General features: G+C 44.2%; 2 protein-coding genes across 11 annotated transcripts; both read right to left on the reverse strand.

Moving 5' to 3' along the window:
* Nucleotides 1-1,826: 1,826 nt before the first annotated feature.
* LOC123513525 (uncharacterized protein B0416.5-like) lies at nt 1,827-6,098 on the reverse strand. 2 transcript variants are annotated; one of them, XM_045270741.1, is made up of 10 exons: nt 5,964-6,098; nt 5,412-5,570; nt 5,113-5,223; nt 4,565-4,673; nt 4,349-4,487; nt 4,061-4,259; nt 3,542-3,694; nt 3,096-3,252; nt 2,147-2,275; nt 1,827-2,016 (listed from the first exon to the last, which is right to left on the reverse strand). In XM_045270741.1, exons 1-10 carry the CDS (start codon nt 6,084-6,086, stop codon nt 1,868-1,870), a joined length of 1,428 nt encoding a protein of 475 aa, XP_045126676.1. In that variant the 5' UTR covers nt 6,087-6,098; the 3' UTR covers nt 1,827-1,867. The 2 variants fall into 2 exon arrangements, 1 of the variants encoding a protein (XP_045126676.1); XR_006677391.1 differs by having other exon boundaries at nt 1,874-2,016; nt 3,100-3,252.
* Nucleotides 6,099-8,707: 2,609 nt separating this feature from the next.
* Nucleotides 8,708-15,497, reverse strand: LOC123513527 (uncharacterized protein B0416.5-like). Of its 9 annotated transcripts, none has more exons than XM_045270747.1 (12): nt 15,347-15,487; nt 15,162-15,253; nt 12,960-13,168; nt 12,685-12,843; nt 12,393-12,503; nt 11,776-11,884; nt 11,559-11,697; nt 11,270-11,468; nt 10,748-10,900; nt 10,302-10,458; nt 9,749-9,877; nt 8,708-9,627 (listed from the first exon to the last, which is right to left on the reverse strand). In XM_045270747.1, the coding sequence occupies exons 3-12, from the start codon at nt 13,080-13,082 to the stop codon at nt 9,479-9,481; spliced, it is 1,428 nt and encodes a 475-aa protein (XP_045126682.1). In that variant the 5' UTR covers nt 13,083-13,168; nt 15,162-15,253; nt 15,347-15,487; the 3' UTR covers nt 8,708-9,478. The 9 variants fall into 9 exon arrangements, with proteins under 9 accessions (XP_045126682.1, XP_045126680.1, XP_045126684.1 ...); XM_045270745.1 differs by lacking the exons at nt 15,162-15,253; nt 15,347-15,487 and adding exons at nt 13,640-13,828; nt 14,229-14,740 and having other exon boundaries at nt 12,960-13,170; XM_045270749.1 differs by lacking the exon at nt 15,162-15,253 and having other exon boundaries at nt 12,960-13,170; nt 15,415-15,497.
* Nucleotides 15,498-15,844: the final 347 nt, after the last annotated feature.

Raw genomic sequence — 15,844 nt, forward strand, 5'->3', positions numbered from 1 at the left:
GATGATAAAATTAGACAAGAACTTATGAAGAACCGGTGTGACTGGGGTGTATTTAGGGTGAATGTACCCAATGCCAGTCACATGGGAGGTGTTTGGGAGAGGCAGATATGCACAGTGAGAAATGTCTTCACTGTGTTACTTGATCAGCATGGTGCACAGTTAGATGACAAAGGTTTGAGAACCTTAGTGAAAGCTGAGAACATAGTTAATGGTCGTCCTCTAACTGTGGATCATTAAAATTTCCCAGACATTCCTACAATACTAACACCAAATGACTTGCTAACCATGAAGACAAAAGTAGTACTGCCTCTCCCAAGCATATCTGTTAAGGTGGACTTATATTGTACAAAGAGTTGGCGCAGAACACAATACCTGGCCAGTCAGTTATGGTCCAGGTGGAAAAGAGAATATGTAAAATCTCTGCAACTTAAAAATAAGTGGACAACACCAAAGAGAAATTTCAGTGTAAATGATATAGTTATTGTATAATATTCTGAAAGTGTTTTATACCAGTGAGTAATGTTACTATTTGAGAAATTGAGTGAGAACTTTGTCCACAGTTCTTACGTTCAAGTCATCAATAAACTGTCAGAGGGAAATGCTGCTTTTCCTCTACCCTACGATGACGGCTGTGATCAGTAAAAACAAACCACCTTGTGAGTCACTAGAGAACCTGCACGCGGCCACAAAAAAGCGCGCATCGACATGATGCCTCATAAAGCATTAAATACTAATGCTTAAGTACTTTACATGTGTTTTCGTGCACATAGAAATATTGAACATTTGTCTTATTATAGGTGAATGATACCGTGATATATACAATTCCTACGTGCAGTAACACTAACCTAACCGTACTTCCTTTTGTATTATATTCAAGAATGGTCACTTATTTTTTCCTAAACTAAATTAGCACTGTGACTTTCTTGCCGCTTACTTTTTTCCTAGATTAAATTAGTACTGTGACTTTTCCTGATACTTTATTTCCTAGCAAAAATGTTCTTATTTTTCCTTTAATTTTTTTTTCTCTTATACGTTCTTTCCGATCACTCTCGTCAACACACCACCCGGGAGGAAGAATGCGTCATTTTTGTTTTTTATCTTTAGTATCAGACGAGGCAGAAACTATTACAGAAGACGATGTACCTGATCATTCTGTTTACCAGAGAATGCAATTTGATTTAGAAAACCCTAATTGCTGAAGAAGATGAAGAAAAAGGGGAAAAAAGGAAACATTTCTGACAGTGGTTACAGATTCCGGCATTATTTCCTGTTTATCTTGTTATTACTATTATCCATTTGTTTTTATGATCATTTTTGAATAGTTTGAATTATATTTTATTTATTTTTCTATTCTTATACGCTTCCTCACTGGTTCTTATGAATAGCGCGATGAAATACTGTACATGTTGTTTTTCGCCAGTTGAGTTGCGTTGCAGAAAAAATCGTGAAACGGTTTGAATGAAAAGCTAGCATCTTGACTTATTGATTTGTTTTATTATTTGCATCATAATTTTTCTATTTATTTATCTATTTTCTTTTATTTTATTTTTCTTTATTTATTGACCATTACTATTTTCGCGAGTTTATTTTCATTGATACTCATTTTTCTGATAATGTCACGGATGACAACACAATAACAAAACACAAATATATAACGTGACAAATGTTTTCACCTGTCTGTTTATGATTATCATTATCGTTATCATCACCATCATCACCATCATCTGTATTATTCACTCTTTCGCTCATCTTTAGTTTGTATTTCTCGCAGACCAGCAAGTGGACGAAAAATGAGGACCAGTGGAGTTCCGGGGGGGGGGGGCGGACTAACATGGTCTGTGGGGCTCCCGCAGCCACAGCAGCTGAGTCATCGGCCACAGGTGGAGGTGGTGGGCTCGGCGGTGTCGCTCATGTCGGTGGTCTGCTCCACCTCTCGCCGCTTGTAGGGCGTCCGGAAGAAGACAGTGAAGAGGATGACGATGAAGGTGAGGACGCCCATAAGCCCCATGACCACACCTGCAGGAGACCGGAGAGGCTGACGTGAGCAGCAAGTGGTGCCGGAAAATGTAGTGGTGGTAGTAGTAGTAGTAGTAGTAGTAGTAGTAGTAGAAGTAGTAGTAGTGGATGGTAGTGTGGTCACACTCACCCGAGTAGTCTCTGGCCTGCAGGTCGGAGGTAATGTTCTTGGTACACACCTCTATGTCTTGTAACTCTGGCGGCAGATCGCTGGAGAGAACGTTCGCCGTGTAGGTCATGAGTACACCCAGAATCTGACCTATTGACGGACGGAAATGAGGAAGGTCATCCATACTTTACATGTCATATGCTTTGCCACGAATGTTTAGTGTGTAGTTATCTGTTATAGTTATACAGGGAGGAGATGAGCAGCGAACAAAACACTTGTGTTTACCACATGCACCGATGGAATCATACACAACTTTCGTATTCCACATTGACAAATGAAAGACTGCACAGAACCAGTGATGTGGTTACCACTTAAAGTTCATGTTAATGAACTGTGTTTTGAAGGAAAGAGCGAGTCTGAATAATGCATGTTAAGGTCATTGTCCCTTATCATGAATAAAAGTTACGTAACGTCAATCCATTAAAGCAGTGGTTCTTAACCTGGGGTACCTGTACCATCAAGGGGGACGAAACCTTAAACCTAGGGGTACGAGACATGGTAGCCAGTGCAATGGTACCGTATTTTCCAATTTTCCAATTTTTTCTCTTACTATAATGGTCTCAATTTTTTAAGTTAGTGTTAATGTGTTGGTGTATTATGTAGTATTACTCATAATTACTGTTATAGTATGCATTCATTGAATCCTACTAACTGACAATTCTTTTGAAATAAAGAAATATGCCTTTGTTCAGCAATTAAAAAAAATCTAATAATTTCTCAGCAAGGTTTTCATCACTAATCCTTTTCATGTAGTATTTATATTGGAGTGGGTACGAGAATTTTTTCTGAGATATCAAAGGGTACGGGCACTGAAAAAGGTTAAGAACTACTGCATTAAAGGAAGATGTCAGTGTTGATGAAAATTGTTGGTAATAAATATTTAAGGAAAAGAAGAGCGTTGATAGCTCACCAACCACAAAGATCAATGTAGTGCTGATGGTCTCCTCCACAGGGTAAGTGATCTCCACTCCTATCTCCAGACTAATGGGGTACACTCCAGCGCCGAAGAACCCGAACAAGACACTGAAGATGATCAGAAGGGCGTGCTGGCCGGGCACTAAGTAAACCTGACAAAAGAGAGACGGGAAGGTAGTCATTAATGTTTGCTGCTGGGTGAAAGCCTGTCATGGATATGAAGGCTGCAGACCGCAGGCCAGAATACCAGAGAAGACCACAAGTACTTGCTTGGGAAAGAAGGAAACTCTTACACAAGTTTCAACATGGAATTAATCTGTAATTCTCTCAAAACACCACATAATAGTGTATTAAATATTAGATTATTACTTCAGAAGCACCATATGAATTATAGATTGCAAAGTAAATTAACTATGTCATGGACAGCACCACATCACTAACCTCCATCAACATTATAGCAAAAATCACTCCAACACCATTGGCAAGCTTGATTATGTCCGTCAAAGCCTTAGTGCGATTTTCCACCACTGCTATGGCAATCGAACCCACGAAGCCTGCTATGCTGAAGATGGCCACCACCACTCCGGCGAAGAACTGCACCCGTGTGAGTTACGAGCCGCAAAGATACAGTAGTACACTCAATGAGGATGTCAGAGATTTAAACTAAGAACGATAAAGTTTTGTTTTGAGCACATTACATCAACTATGTTTCGACAAAATGCAATAGCACAGTGGAAGGTTGCTCATCACCAAGCCTTTCCTCACTTTCCCCAGAGGAAGTAGTGACTCATTCTAATGTGACGTATTTTCTTATTAAGGGACTCTCTGCACAAATCATCTCAACTTCTGTCTTCCTGCAGCCTCCCGCCTGTTTAAGTTACAATTATGATGACGGCCACCTTCATAAGTGTTTTTTTTTTTTCATATGAGAAGTGACAATGTTACAGTGTCGATACTCACATCACTGTATCCCTTGGAACACAGCATTTGCTGCGAGAGTGTAGTGAGGCAGAGGTAGAAAGCCGTCATTACTCCGGACATTATGATGAGACCAAGGAAGGAAGGAGAAGTAAAAGTCTGCTTGAGCTGCTGCAGGTAAGGATCTCTGGCCGTTGTCCCGTGTTCGGCGCTGCGACTCGGTGGTGTTGGTGGCCTCGACCTGCGGCAAGTAAAGGTAACCGTGTGAGATGAAGGGACGAACTGCCCTATTCATTCTCATCGTCCGTCTGCCTTCCCTTGTTCACCCACCTGGTGACACAAATCAGAGTGGCAATCTCGGCAAGAAGGGCCAGCCCGCCGTATATGTAGTTGAGGGTCGGAATCTGCTGCTTCTCCGTCACCACAATCGGCGCCATCACCTGGGCCACCGAGATCCCCAGGGCGGGAACTTAGGAAACAATGCGTAACAATGCTAAAAGTTTCTTCATATGAAAACAGCACACTCGTAAATGGAATGTCACTTACAGAATGCCATGATGGCTGTTGCTACCATGCGTTCGCCGTCAGGGAACCAATTCTGTGTGACCCTCGTGACAATGAAGGCGATGAAGAGCTGCCCCGCCGATCCAGCGGCCTGTATAGCAAAGGAATTATTTCTTGCTGTGTTTGTGTCTTTGTTTTGTAGTTTGCAATGCAAGCCTATCTGCGACAATCCAGTTTTCAAAACCTCAAACACTCACACACACACACACACACACACACCCGGTAGCTCAGTGGTTAGAGCGCTGGCTTCACAAGCCAGAGGACCGGGGCTCGATTCCCCGGCCGGGTGGAGATATTTGGGTGTGTCTCCTTTCACGTGTAGCCCCTGTTCACCTAGCAGTGAGTAGGTACGGGATGTAAATCGAGGAGTTGTGACCTTGTTGTCCCGGTGTGTGGTGTGTGCTTGGTCTCAGGCCTATCCGAAGATCGGAAATAATGAGCTCTGAGCTCGCTCTGTAGGGTAACGTCTGGCTGTCTCGTCAGAGACTGCAGCAGATCAAACTGTGAAACACACACACACACACACACACCTGTCCGATGAGGCTGACAACGTACTGAGTCCAGAGGTCTGCTATAAGACCCGAGGTTGCCACGGCGCGCGTCAAAGCTCCAACACAGTTAAGGGCAGAGCCGATATGGACCTGAGAACAATGTCAATGAGATGCCTGTAGCGGATCAGCCTCCCCAGAGCTCAGCAGCACCTCAGGACACAGTGAGGTGCCCTGTAAGGTGGCCAGACCATGCTGTCCCCTTTTTTATTCACATAATTTTAAGTTTTGTCAAAGACAGTGGAATTTTCAACATTTTCGTTTGACTCTTTTTTACTCACTCCCGCTTTCATGTCGAACTTGTTGAATATGTAAGTGGAGACGAAGGAGAACGTGAATGGCAAGATGAGGTACACCTGCGAGAACCAGGTGATGTCGTACTGCGTCACCTCGAAGTAGTCAGCGGCTTTGTATGCCACGGGGGCCACGTTAAACCCCATCTGAGGGTAGGCAGGATCGTATTAGTGAGTGTGTGTGTGTGTGTGTGTGTGTGTGTGTGTGTGTGTGATTCACCTCCTGGGTCGTCTGCTGGTCACCCAGCCAGTCTTCCCCATTACGGAGCGAGCTCAGAGCTCATAGACCGATCTTCGGGTAGGACTGAGACCACAACACACTCCACACACCGGGAAAGCGAGGCCACAACCCCTCGAGTTACATCCCGTACCTATTTACTGCTAGGTGAACAGGGGCCACACATTAAGAGACTTGCCCATTTGCCTCGCCGCTTACCGGGATTCGAACCCGGCCCTCTCGATTGTGAGTCGAGCGTGCTAACCACTACACTATACGCGGTGTGTGTGTGTGTGTGTGTGTGTGTGTGTGTGTGTCCTCACCCCTGTGTTGGAGATATTGAGCAGCATGACTGTCACCATCATTGCCCAGCGCCTCTTGTACGCCGTGTATGTGACAGTCTCGGTCTGACCCTCCTCCTTCAGTACAGCCTGCGTGTCCTCCATTCCGCCTCTCTGCTGCTGCTGTTGCTGCTGCTGCTACTCACTATACAGTGACACTTCACTTCTTTGGTTCTTCTGCTCCTCGATCCCTTTGGTGACTCTTTTCAAAGATAAGAGTGATAACTAAAGCGATTTGATTTGTACCCAAGGTATTCATGATCAGTAACCGATGACATATATATATATATATATATATATATATATATATATATATATATATATATATATATATATATATATATATATATATATATATATATATATTGTGAGGGGCACCGCATTATTTTCCGTTTATTTAATTACATTATACGCGTAGCCTATGGCCACCCCAGCGCGGGCCCCGCGATCTGTTCTGCTGAGCAGACAACCCGCCTCCTTCTCCTGTTTCTCGTTGTCTGGCGATCGCCTCATTACCGGCCAGTCTTCAGCGGAGTTAACACGTACGATCTCGGCACAGGAAGAGACACGTGTGGCTGGACTGTGCTTTAGAAGTACTCATTAGTCATCGGTCTGGGAGTTGTGCCCTCCCTTGAGTAGCTGGCTTGCTACTCGGTAGACCGTGGCTGTGTAGAACAACGGGCTTGTTGTTCTGAGAAAGTGTGGCCGGTTGGGGCTGCATTTCTCGTGCGTTCGTCCACTCGTGGGGTGGCGGCGCGGAGGAGAGACACGCTTTGTCTCGTCCTGTTTGTTTGTTGGTGGCCGTGGTCACCAGTGTGGTTTGGTGGGCGGCTGTGTGCCCCCACCATCTTTTGTGTAGTATCAGTAGTATACTGTTTATAGTACCAGGGTAGTCTTCAGCGGAGGTGGACGCACGCTCGTGGCTCTGGCACAGTCGAGATTCGTGTTGCTGGACTTCTCTGGTGCTCACTAGTCATCGGTCTGGGAGTTGTGCCCTCCCTTGAGTAGCTGGCTTGTTACTCGGTAGACCGTGGCTGTGTAGGACAACGGGCTTGTTGTCCTGAGAAAGTGTAGCCGGTTGGGGCTGCATTTCCTGTTGTGCGTTCGTCCACTCGGGTGTGGCGACGCGGAGGGACGTGTTATTGTTTCGTCCTGTTTTTGCTGTTGGTGGTTGTAGTCACCAGTGGGGTTTGGTGGGCGGCTGTGTGCCCCACCATCTTTTGTATAGTTTCAGTAGTATACTGTATTGTAGTGGTAGTAGCCACGCACACTATTGAATGCTGAGAGGCTTCATGTCGGCCAGTGGTGCGTAGTTGTCGTCCGCCAGACTTGTCTGTGACGAGTATCTGGACTCCGTGTATAGCTGTTGTCACCCGTAGGTGGTGTCTGGTCTTGTGTGTACATCACCGGATGTGCTGTACACATCATATATTGTAGTAGTGTAGGCTAGGGTGTCAGTCTGACAGGTGTTAGGAAGCACTTGTCGTAATAGGATAGTATAGTAATATATATACTGCGCGTGTTGTCACAGTCTGTGATTCATCACCGTCTGTGGACAAGGCGTGCGGAGAGGCATTAATACTTCATAGAGAAGTGGGTGGAATTGTCCTTGTGGGCGGTTTCTCTAGTGGGTATTAAGGCCTCGCCCTGTTACACATAACATCTACCATTTATAAATTCTACTTGGTTGGGTACAGGAGGAGAAGGAGTTGCTGAGGAGATTCCCTTACAGTGGGGGAAATTATACACTGTTGGCGACCTTGAAAGAACCTGAGGGTTACGGCGGCTGTGAGTTATAGTAGTGGGGACTCTGTGGAGTGTTTTATAATCCCCACTGTACTGACCGTAACAAAGTTGGCGATTTTGCCAGAATAACACTCTAGTGAGCTGTAGCAGTTAACCGCAGCCGTGTGGCGTACGTAACAATATATATATATATATATATATATATATATATATATATATATATATATATATATATATATATATATATATATATATATATATATATATATATATATATATATATATATATATATATATATATATATATATATATATATATATATATATATATATATATATATATATATATATATATATATATATATATATATATATATATATATATATATATATATTATCATTAACAAAGAAATATTTTATTCACAAGAATTCTTCCTTTCATTTTTTAAATTTTTTTTATTTACAATGAAGCAATGCGTGACCGCTGCACACTACGGACAAACAATATTCCTAGGCTCTCCTTGTAGTTCATGATGAAGTATGTAGTGACGTCACTCATATCACATTCACCGCACAACTGATAAAGCAGATGGGCAGCAGACCATAGGTGTACTTCTTTACCTCTCCCCAGGCATGCCTCATCGTGGTGTGGATCGTGTATGCTGTATCTAACCTAACCCAACCCAACCTAACTTAATCAAACCTAACCCAAACTAACCTAACCTAACCGTACTTCCTTTTGTATTTATATTCAAGAATGCTCACTGTTATTTTTTCCCTAAACTAAATTAGCACTGTGACTTTCTTGCCGCTTACTTTTTTCCTAGATTAAATTAGTACTGTGACTTTTCCTGATACTTTATTTCCTAGCAAAAATGTTCTTATTTTTCCTTTAATTTTTTTTTTTTCTCTTATACGTTCTTTCCGATCACTCTCGTCAACACACCACCCGGGAGGAAGAATGCGTCATTTTTGTTTTTTATCTTTAGTATCAGACGAGGCAGAAACTATTACAGAAGACGATGTACCTGATCATTCTGTTTACCAGAGAATGCAATTTGATTTAGAAAACCCTAATTGCTGAAGGAGATGAAGAAAAAGGGGAAAAAAGGAAACATTTCTGACAGTGGTTACAGATTCCGGCATTATTTCCTGTTTATCTTGTTATTACTATTATCCATTTGTTTTTATGATCATTTTTGAACAGTTTGAATTATATTTTAATTATTTTCTATTCTTATACGCTTCCTCACTGTTTCTTCTGGATAGCGCGATGAAATACTGTACATGTTGTTTTTCGCCAGTTGAGTTGCGTTGCAGAAAAAATCGTGAAACGGTTTGAATGAAAAGCTAGCATCTTGACTTATTGATTTGTTTTATTATTTGCATCATCATTTTTCTATTTATTTATCTATTTTCTTTTATTTTATTTTTCTTTATTTATTGACCATTACTATTTTCGCGAGTTTATTTTCATTGATACTCATTTTTCTGATAATGTCACGGATGACAACACAATAACAAAACACAAATATATAACGTGACAAATGTTTTCACCTGTCTGTTTATGATTATCATTATCGTTATCATCACCATCATCACCATCATCTGTATTATTCACTCTTTCGCTCATCTTTAGTTTGTATTTCTCGCAGACCAGCAAGTGGACGAAAAGTGAGGACCAGTGGAGTCCTGGCGGGGCGTGGCGGACTAACATGGTCTGTGGGGCTCCCGCAGCCACAGCAGCTGAGTCATCGGCCACAGGTGGAGGTGGTGGGCTCGGCGGTGTCGCTCATGTCGGTGGTCTGCTCCACCTCTCGCCGCTTGTAGGGCGTCCGGAAGAAGACAGTGAAGAGGATGACGATGAAGGTGAGGACGCCCATAAGCCCCATGACCACACCTGCAGGAGACCGGAGAGGCTGACGTGAGCAGCAAGTGGTGCCGGAAAATGTAGTGGTGGTAGTAGTAGTAGTAGTAGTAGTAGAAGTAGTAGTAGTGGATGGTAGTGTGGTCACACTCACCCGAGTAGTCTCTGGCCTGCAGGTCGGAGGTAATGTTCTTGGTACACACCTCTATGTCTTGTAACTCTGGCGGCAGATCGCTGGAGAGAACGTTCGCCGTGTAGTTCATGAGTACACCCAGAATCTGACCTATTGACGGACGGAAATAAGGAAATCATACACGTTTTACATGCCATGTGCTTTGCCACAAATGTTTGGTGTGTAGTTTCCTGTTAGAGTTATACAGGGAGCAGAGGAGCAGCGAGCAAAACACTTGTGAGTATCTGACAAGTGTATGCAGTACCACATGTACTGATGGAATCAAACACAATCTTCATGTTTTGCATTTACAAAGACTGTACAGAACCAGTGATGTGGTTACCAATTAAAGTTCAGGTTAATGAGCTATTTTTGGAAGATAAGAGTGGGTTAGAAAAATGCATGTTAAGGTCAGTGTTCCTTGGCATGCGTAAAAGGTACGTACGTAGCGTCTCTATTATAGGAAGACGTCCAAGTGTTGATGAAAATTGTTAGTGATAAATATTTGAGGAAAAGAAGAGCGTTGATAGCTCACCAGTCACAAAGATCAATGTAGTGCTGATGGTCTCCTCCACAGGGTAAGTGATCTCCACCCCTATCTCCAGACTAATTGGGTACACTCCACAGCCGAAGAACCCGAACAAGATACTGGAGATGATCAGGAGGGCGTGCTGGCCGGGCACTAAGTAAACCTGACAAAACAGACAGGAAGGTTCTCATTAATGTTTATTTCTGGGAAAAAGAAAAAAATGCCTGTCATGGATATGAAGGCTGCAGACCGCAGCCCAGAATTCCAAGAAAGAACCACGGGAACTTGCTTGGAGACGAAGGAATCTCTTCCACAAGTTTCAACATGAAATTAATATGTAGTTATCTCAAAACAGCGTGTATTAGATATTAAATTATTACTTCAGAAGCACCATATGAGTTATAGATTGCAAAGTAACGTAACTGTGTTATGGACAGCACCACATCACTAACCTCCATCAACATTATGCCAAAAATCACTCCAAAAGCATTGGCAAACTTGGTAATGTCCGCCAAAGCACTAGTACGATTTTCCACCACTGCTATGGCAATCGAACCCACGAAGCCTGCTATACTGAAGATGGCCACCACCACCCCGCTGAAGAGCTGCACCCGTGACGCGGAGACAAGTGAGTTACGAGCCGCCATGATATAGTAGTACGTGCAATGAGAATGTCAGTGATTTGAACTAAGAACAATAAAGTTTTGTTTTGAGAACTGGACTCTACATCAAATATGTTTAGAGGAAATGCAAAGCACAATGGAAGGTTGGTCCTCACCCAGCCCTCCTTCGCTTTCCACATAGGCAACAGTGAATCATTCTAGTGTGATAGTGTACAGTATTCTTTTATTAAGGGACTCTGCACAAATAATCTCAACTCCTGTCTTCCTGCAGCCTCCCGCAGTCACAATTCTGACGGCAACCACGTTCATAAGTACTTTCAGTGTAAGCAGTGACAGTATTACAATACTCACATCACTGTATCCCTTGGAACACAGCATTTGCTGCGAGAGTGTAGTGAGGCAGAGGTAGAAACCCGTCAATACTCCGGTCATTATGAGGAGGCCAAGGAAGGGAGGAGAAGTAAAAGTCTGCTTGAGCTGCTGCAGGTAAGGAGCTCTGGCCGTGGTTCCCTGTTCGGCGCTGCGACTCGGTGGTGTTGGTGGCCTCGACCTGCGGCAAGTAAAGGTAACCGTGTGAGATGAATTGACGAACTGCCCTATTCATTTTCACTTGTTCATCATCCTTCCCTTGTTCACCCACCTGGTGACACAGATCAGAGTGGCAATCTCGGCAAGGAGGGCCAGCCCGCCGTATATATAGTTGAGGGTCGGAATCTGCTGCTTCTTCGTCACCACAATCGGCGCCACCACCTGGGCCACCGAGATTCCCAAGGGAGGAACTTAGGAAAACAATAAGTAGAAATTCTAAAAGCGGTTTCATGCAAAAATAACACACTCGTAAATGGAATGTCACTTACAGAATGCCATGATGGCTGTTGCTACCATGCGTTCGCCGTCAGGGAACCAATTCTGTGTGACCTTCGTGACAATAAAGACGATGAAGAGCTGCCCCGTCGATCCAGCAGCCTACATAGCAAAGGAATTATTTCTTGATGTGTTTCTGCTGTTGTTTTGTAGTCTGCAATGCACACCTATCTACGACAATCCAGTTTTCATAGCTTCACACACACGAACGCACGCACCCACGCACCCACCCGCAAACAAACACACACACACACACACACACACACACACACACACACACACACACACACACCGGTAGCTCAGTGGTTAGAGCGCTGGCTTCACAAGCCAGAGGACCGGGGTTCGATTCCCCGGCAAGGTGGAGATATTTGGGTGTGTCTCCTTTCACGTGTAGCCCCTGTTCACCTAGCAGTGAGTAGGTACGGGATGTAAATCGAGGAGTTGTGACCTTGTTGTCCCGGTGTGTGTTGTGTGCCTGGTCTCAGGCCTATCCGAAGATCGGAAATAATGAGCTCTGAGCTCGTTCCGTAGGGTAACGTCTGGCTGTCTCGTCAGGGACTGCAGCAGATCAAACAGTGAAACACACACACACACACACACACACACACACCTGTCCGATGAGGCTGACAACGTACTGAGTCCAGAGGTCTGCTATAAGACCCGAGGTGGCCACGGCGCGCGTCAAAGCTCCAACACAGTTAAGGGCAGAGCCAATGTGGACCTGAGAACAATGTCAATGAGATGCCTGTAGCGGAACAGCCTCCCTGGAGCTCAGCAGCACTTCAGGACAGAGTGAGGTGCCCTGTAAGGTGCCCAGAACATGTTGTCCCCTTTAATTCACATTATTTTAAGTTTTGTCAAAGGTAGTGGAATTTTCATCAACTGACTTTCTTTTTACTCACTCCCGCTTTCATGTCGAACTTGTTGAATATGTAAGTGGAGACGAAGGAGAGCGCGACCGGCAAGATGAGGTACACCTGCGAGAACCAGGTGATGTCGTACTGCGTCACCTCGAAGTAGTCAGCGGCTTTGTACGCCACGGGGGCCACGTTAAATCCCATCTGAGGGTAGGCAGGATCGTATTAGTGAGTGAGTGAGTGTGTGTGTGTGTGTGTGTGTGTGTGTGTGTGTGTGTGTGTGTGTGTGTGTGTGTGTGTGTGTGTGTGTGTGTCCTCACCCCTGTGTTGGAGATATTGAGCAGCATGACTGTCACCATCATTGCCCAGCGCCTCTTGTACGCCGTGTATGTGACAGTCTCGGTCTGACCCTCCTCCTTCAGTACAGCCTGCGTGTCCTCCATTTCGTCTCTCTGTTGCTGCTGCTGCAGCTCACCTTATGCTGACACTTCACTTTCTTGTTGCCTCTGCTCCTCGATCCTTATGGTCACTCTTTTTCAGAGATAAGATGATAACTAAAGCGATATGATTTGTATACCCGAGGTATTCATGTTAAGTAATCGATGACATATATATATATATATATATATATATATATATATATATATATATATATATATATATATATATATATATATATATATATATATATATATATATATGTTGTCCATAAAGAAATATTCTATTCACATGAATTGTTCCTTTCAAAAACAAAAAATATTGTGAATTTTAAAATGAAGTAATGCAAGAGAGCTGCCTACTACAGACAAACAATACTTCCAAGCTCTCCTCGTAGTTAGTGATGAAGTATGTAGTGACGTCATTTACGTCACATTTACCGCATAACTCATGAAGCAGATAGGGAGCAGACCATTGGTGTACTTATTTTGATATTGGAGATTGGCTTGTTTGCCTTAAGTCCGTTATCTGTTAAGAAGAAACACTTAATCAGATAGATCACCTATCATGGTCTTTCCGCCGATTGTTAATGATGCTCTGGATCTGTTATCACACTACTTGCATAGGCACCAGCGCCACGGACATAGGCTGCGCTGGTGTGGAGCGTCAGGTCTGCCTGGACAGGGGAGATGAAGGAATGAGGCTGCTCAGCAGGAAGCTACTGGTCAGATGATCTTCCCGGCAGATCAGCCTGAGTCCAAAGAGGCAATATTTGATGCTCGAGACACTTGGTACCCAACGTTACTGGACTGGGATGTCTGGACTACAGGCTTGGTGAAGGCAGCAACTGGATCCGCACACACTAACATAATGTTCAACAATCCATCCATCTCATTATACAACCACACCAACCATGCACTCAACCAGTCTCACCAATTCACTTTACCAGCCATCCATCCAACTACCGACTTGCATCGATCCATCTATTCACCCACCCCATTCATCCTTACTCATCTACGTATTCACTCACCCACTTACTATCTACCCATTCATACACCCACCCACTCACGCCGTTACTCGACCAGTACTTGACCAGAGGATCCTTTGTTTCATAGAGGGTTTCGTGGTGTGTGTCACCTCGCAACGCTCACCTTCATTCTGCAGTCGGAACAAGATCGAAGAGTGTGGACGTCATCACACTAGTGCAAGGTGTAGCGTATGGCACAGTCTATTGGAATGGCTTTGTAGTCACTCTCACGGCCACACTGCCAGCACACAATGCAAATACTTGTTTTATCTCTGTTATCGACAAGCATGCTCGCACTGTTCGTTGTTGTCGTTGTTTGTATGTTTGTGTACACAGGAGACACGGGTTATGGGCAGCCAGTCAGCGAGTTCGGTTAACTAGGTATACTGTACTCGGGGACAACAAGGAAGGATCGAAAAATGTGAGGGGTTTCATTCCTGTCCTCATTGTTCACACGCGTGCACAAGTTTCCTACGCAATGCTGAACAGACTGAACGTCGTGTGTTTTATTATGATTAATACTCCCACAGGTACAACCACTGGCCCAATGCAACACTGCGTCAGTCACTTGATCCACGAGGGCAAGCAGACACTGAGTGCATAGGTGACGTCCCTTCATCTAATAGCCTCTCACCTTGGCTTGCCAGACGTCTTGTGCCTGCTTGAGCTTTGTCTTTTTCTAGATTCCTTATCTGTTCAGTTTTTGTGCATGTAATGCGCACGTGTCTTGTGCCCCGTCAGTCTGACCAACAGCTATGACACTTATCGCTGATGGCTCAAGGGTTCTGTCACGTGACCACCTTCCCTAGCCTTAGACTTGAGCTAGTAGAAGTTTTGTTTAAAAATCAAGCAGAAGCTTTACCCGTGTCGAGGCTGGACTGTCCTCGTGCTGGGAGATGATGGCAGGAATGATGTTGTGGTGAGCCATACAAGTGATGCATACCAGACCAAATACATACGAGATATTGCTTTTTTTTCTCTCTCTTTTAACTGTTAGGTAATAAAGGACAAGATGGAATTTACGGAGAAGACCACTGACCGCCTGCAGCTGACCTACATGTTCTCTGCCTGATGACCACGCGCAGGCAGCAGCATCACCTGGCTAGCGGCACCACCTTCCCCAGCGGTGCCCCTCTCTGTCAGGCCCCACTAAGGAAGCAAGGGTCACGGGTCACTGGTGTTGTGGGTGAGACGTCAGAAGTCAGGGATCAGGAGAGAAAGAAGAGTCTGTGGTGTCCTTACCTTCTTAAAGCTGCACACTGCACAGAGCGTGAAATAAGATGCAACTTCATCACAGTAAATCCACCCACCAGTTTTTAAATGGCATAACGAAACACAGGGAACACCGACAGGAGTCGTGCGTGCGGCTGATGTTCGGGAGTGTGCGTAGCTGTTCGCCCTTCCCCCACTCGTACTCCTCGACCTCCTGGTTCGTTATATTCGATTCAAAGTTTTCTCCTAATTAAAATATTACAGCAATAACCAATAATGCCTATGAATAGCAGCTAGTAAATCAGAGTTTAACAGCCAAACCTGACTCACCCACTGACGGAGAGCTGAGCAGAATACGACTCTGGGTGTTGCGTTAGTGAGAGCACTGTATACGTATATAGGTATATAGGCTCACCTACGTGAGTAGAGAGCTGCGCCCAAACTTGTTTGTATAGATAGCAATGCTGTTTGACTGTTTATCACCCAATTCCTCGAAAAAAGGTAAATAATGATATAAACAGAAAAAAA

This window comes from Portunus trituberculatus, chromosome 36 (assembly GCF_017591435.1).
Source record: "Portunus trituberculatus isolate SZX2019 chromosome 36, ASM1759143v1, whole genome shotgun sequence".
NCBI lineage: Eukaryota > Metazoa > Arthropoda > Malacostraca > Decapoda > Portunidae > Portunus > Portunus trituberculatus.

What these genes read in the sequence shown, in the direction of transcription:
- LOC123513527 (XM_045270749.1), bottom strand. Translation starts at nt 13,082, where the DNA reads ATGGAGGACACGCAGGCTGTACTGAAGGAGGAGGGTCAGACCGAGACT. An exon ending in ACTCTGATCTGTGTCACCAG is followed by an intron (nt 11,469 to 11,558) that starts GTGGGTGAACAA and finishes TACTTGCCGCAG; the next exon opens with GTCGAGGCCACCAACACCAC. An exon ending in GTTCCAAGGGATACAGTGAT is followed by an intron (nt 10,901 to 11,269) that starts GTGAGTATTGTA and finishes TCACGGGTGCAG; the next exon opens with CTCTTCAGCGGGGTGGTGGT.
- LOC123513525 (XM_045270741.1), bottom strand. Translation starts at nt 6,086, where the DNA reads ATGGAGGACACGCAGGCTGTACTGAAGGAGGAGGGTCAGACCGAGACT. An exon ending in GTTCCAAGGGATACAGTGAT is followed by an intron (nt 3,695 to 4,060) that starts GTGAGTATCGAC and finishes ACACGGGTGCAG; the next exon opens with TTCTTCGCCGGAGTGGTGGT. An exon ending in GCAGGCCAGAGACTACTCGG is followed by an intron (nt 2,017 to 2,146) that starts GTGAGTGTGACC and finishes GGTCTCCTGCAG; the next exon opens with GTGTGGTCATGGGGCTTATG.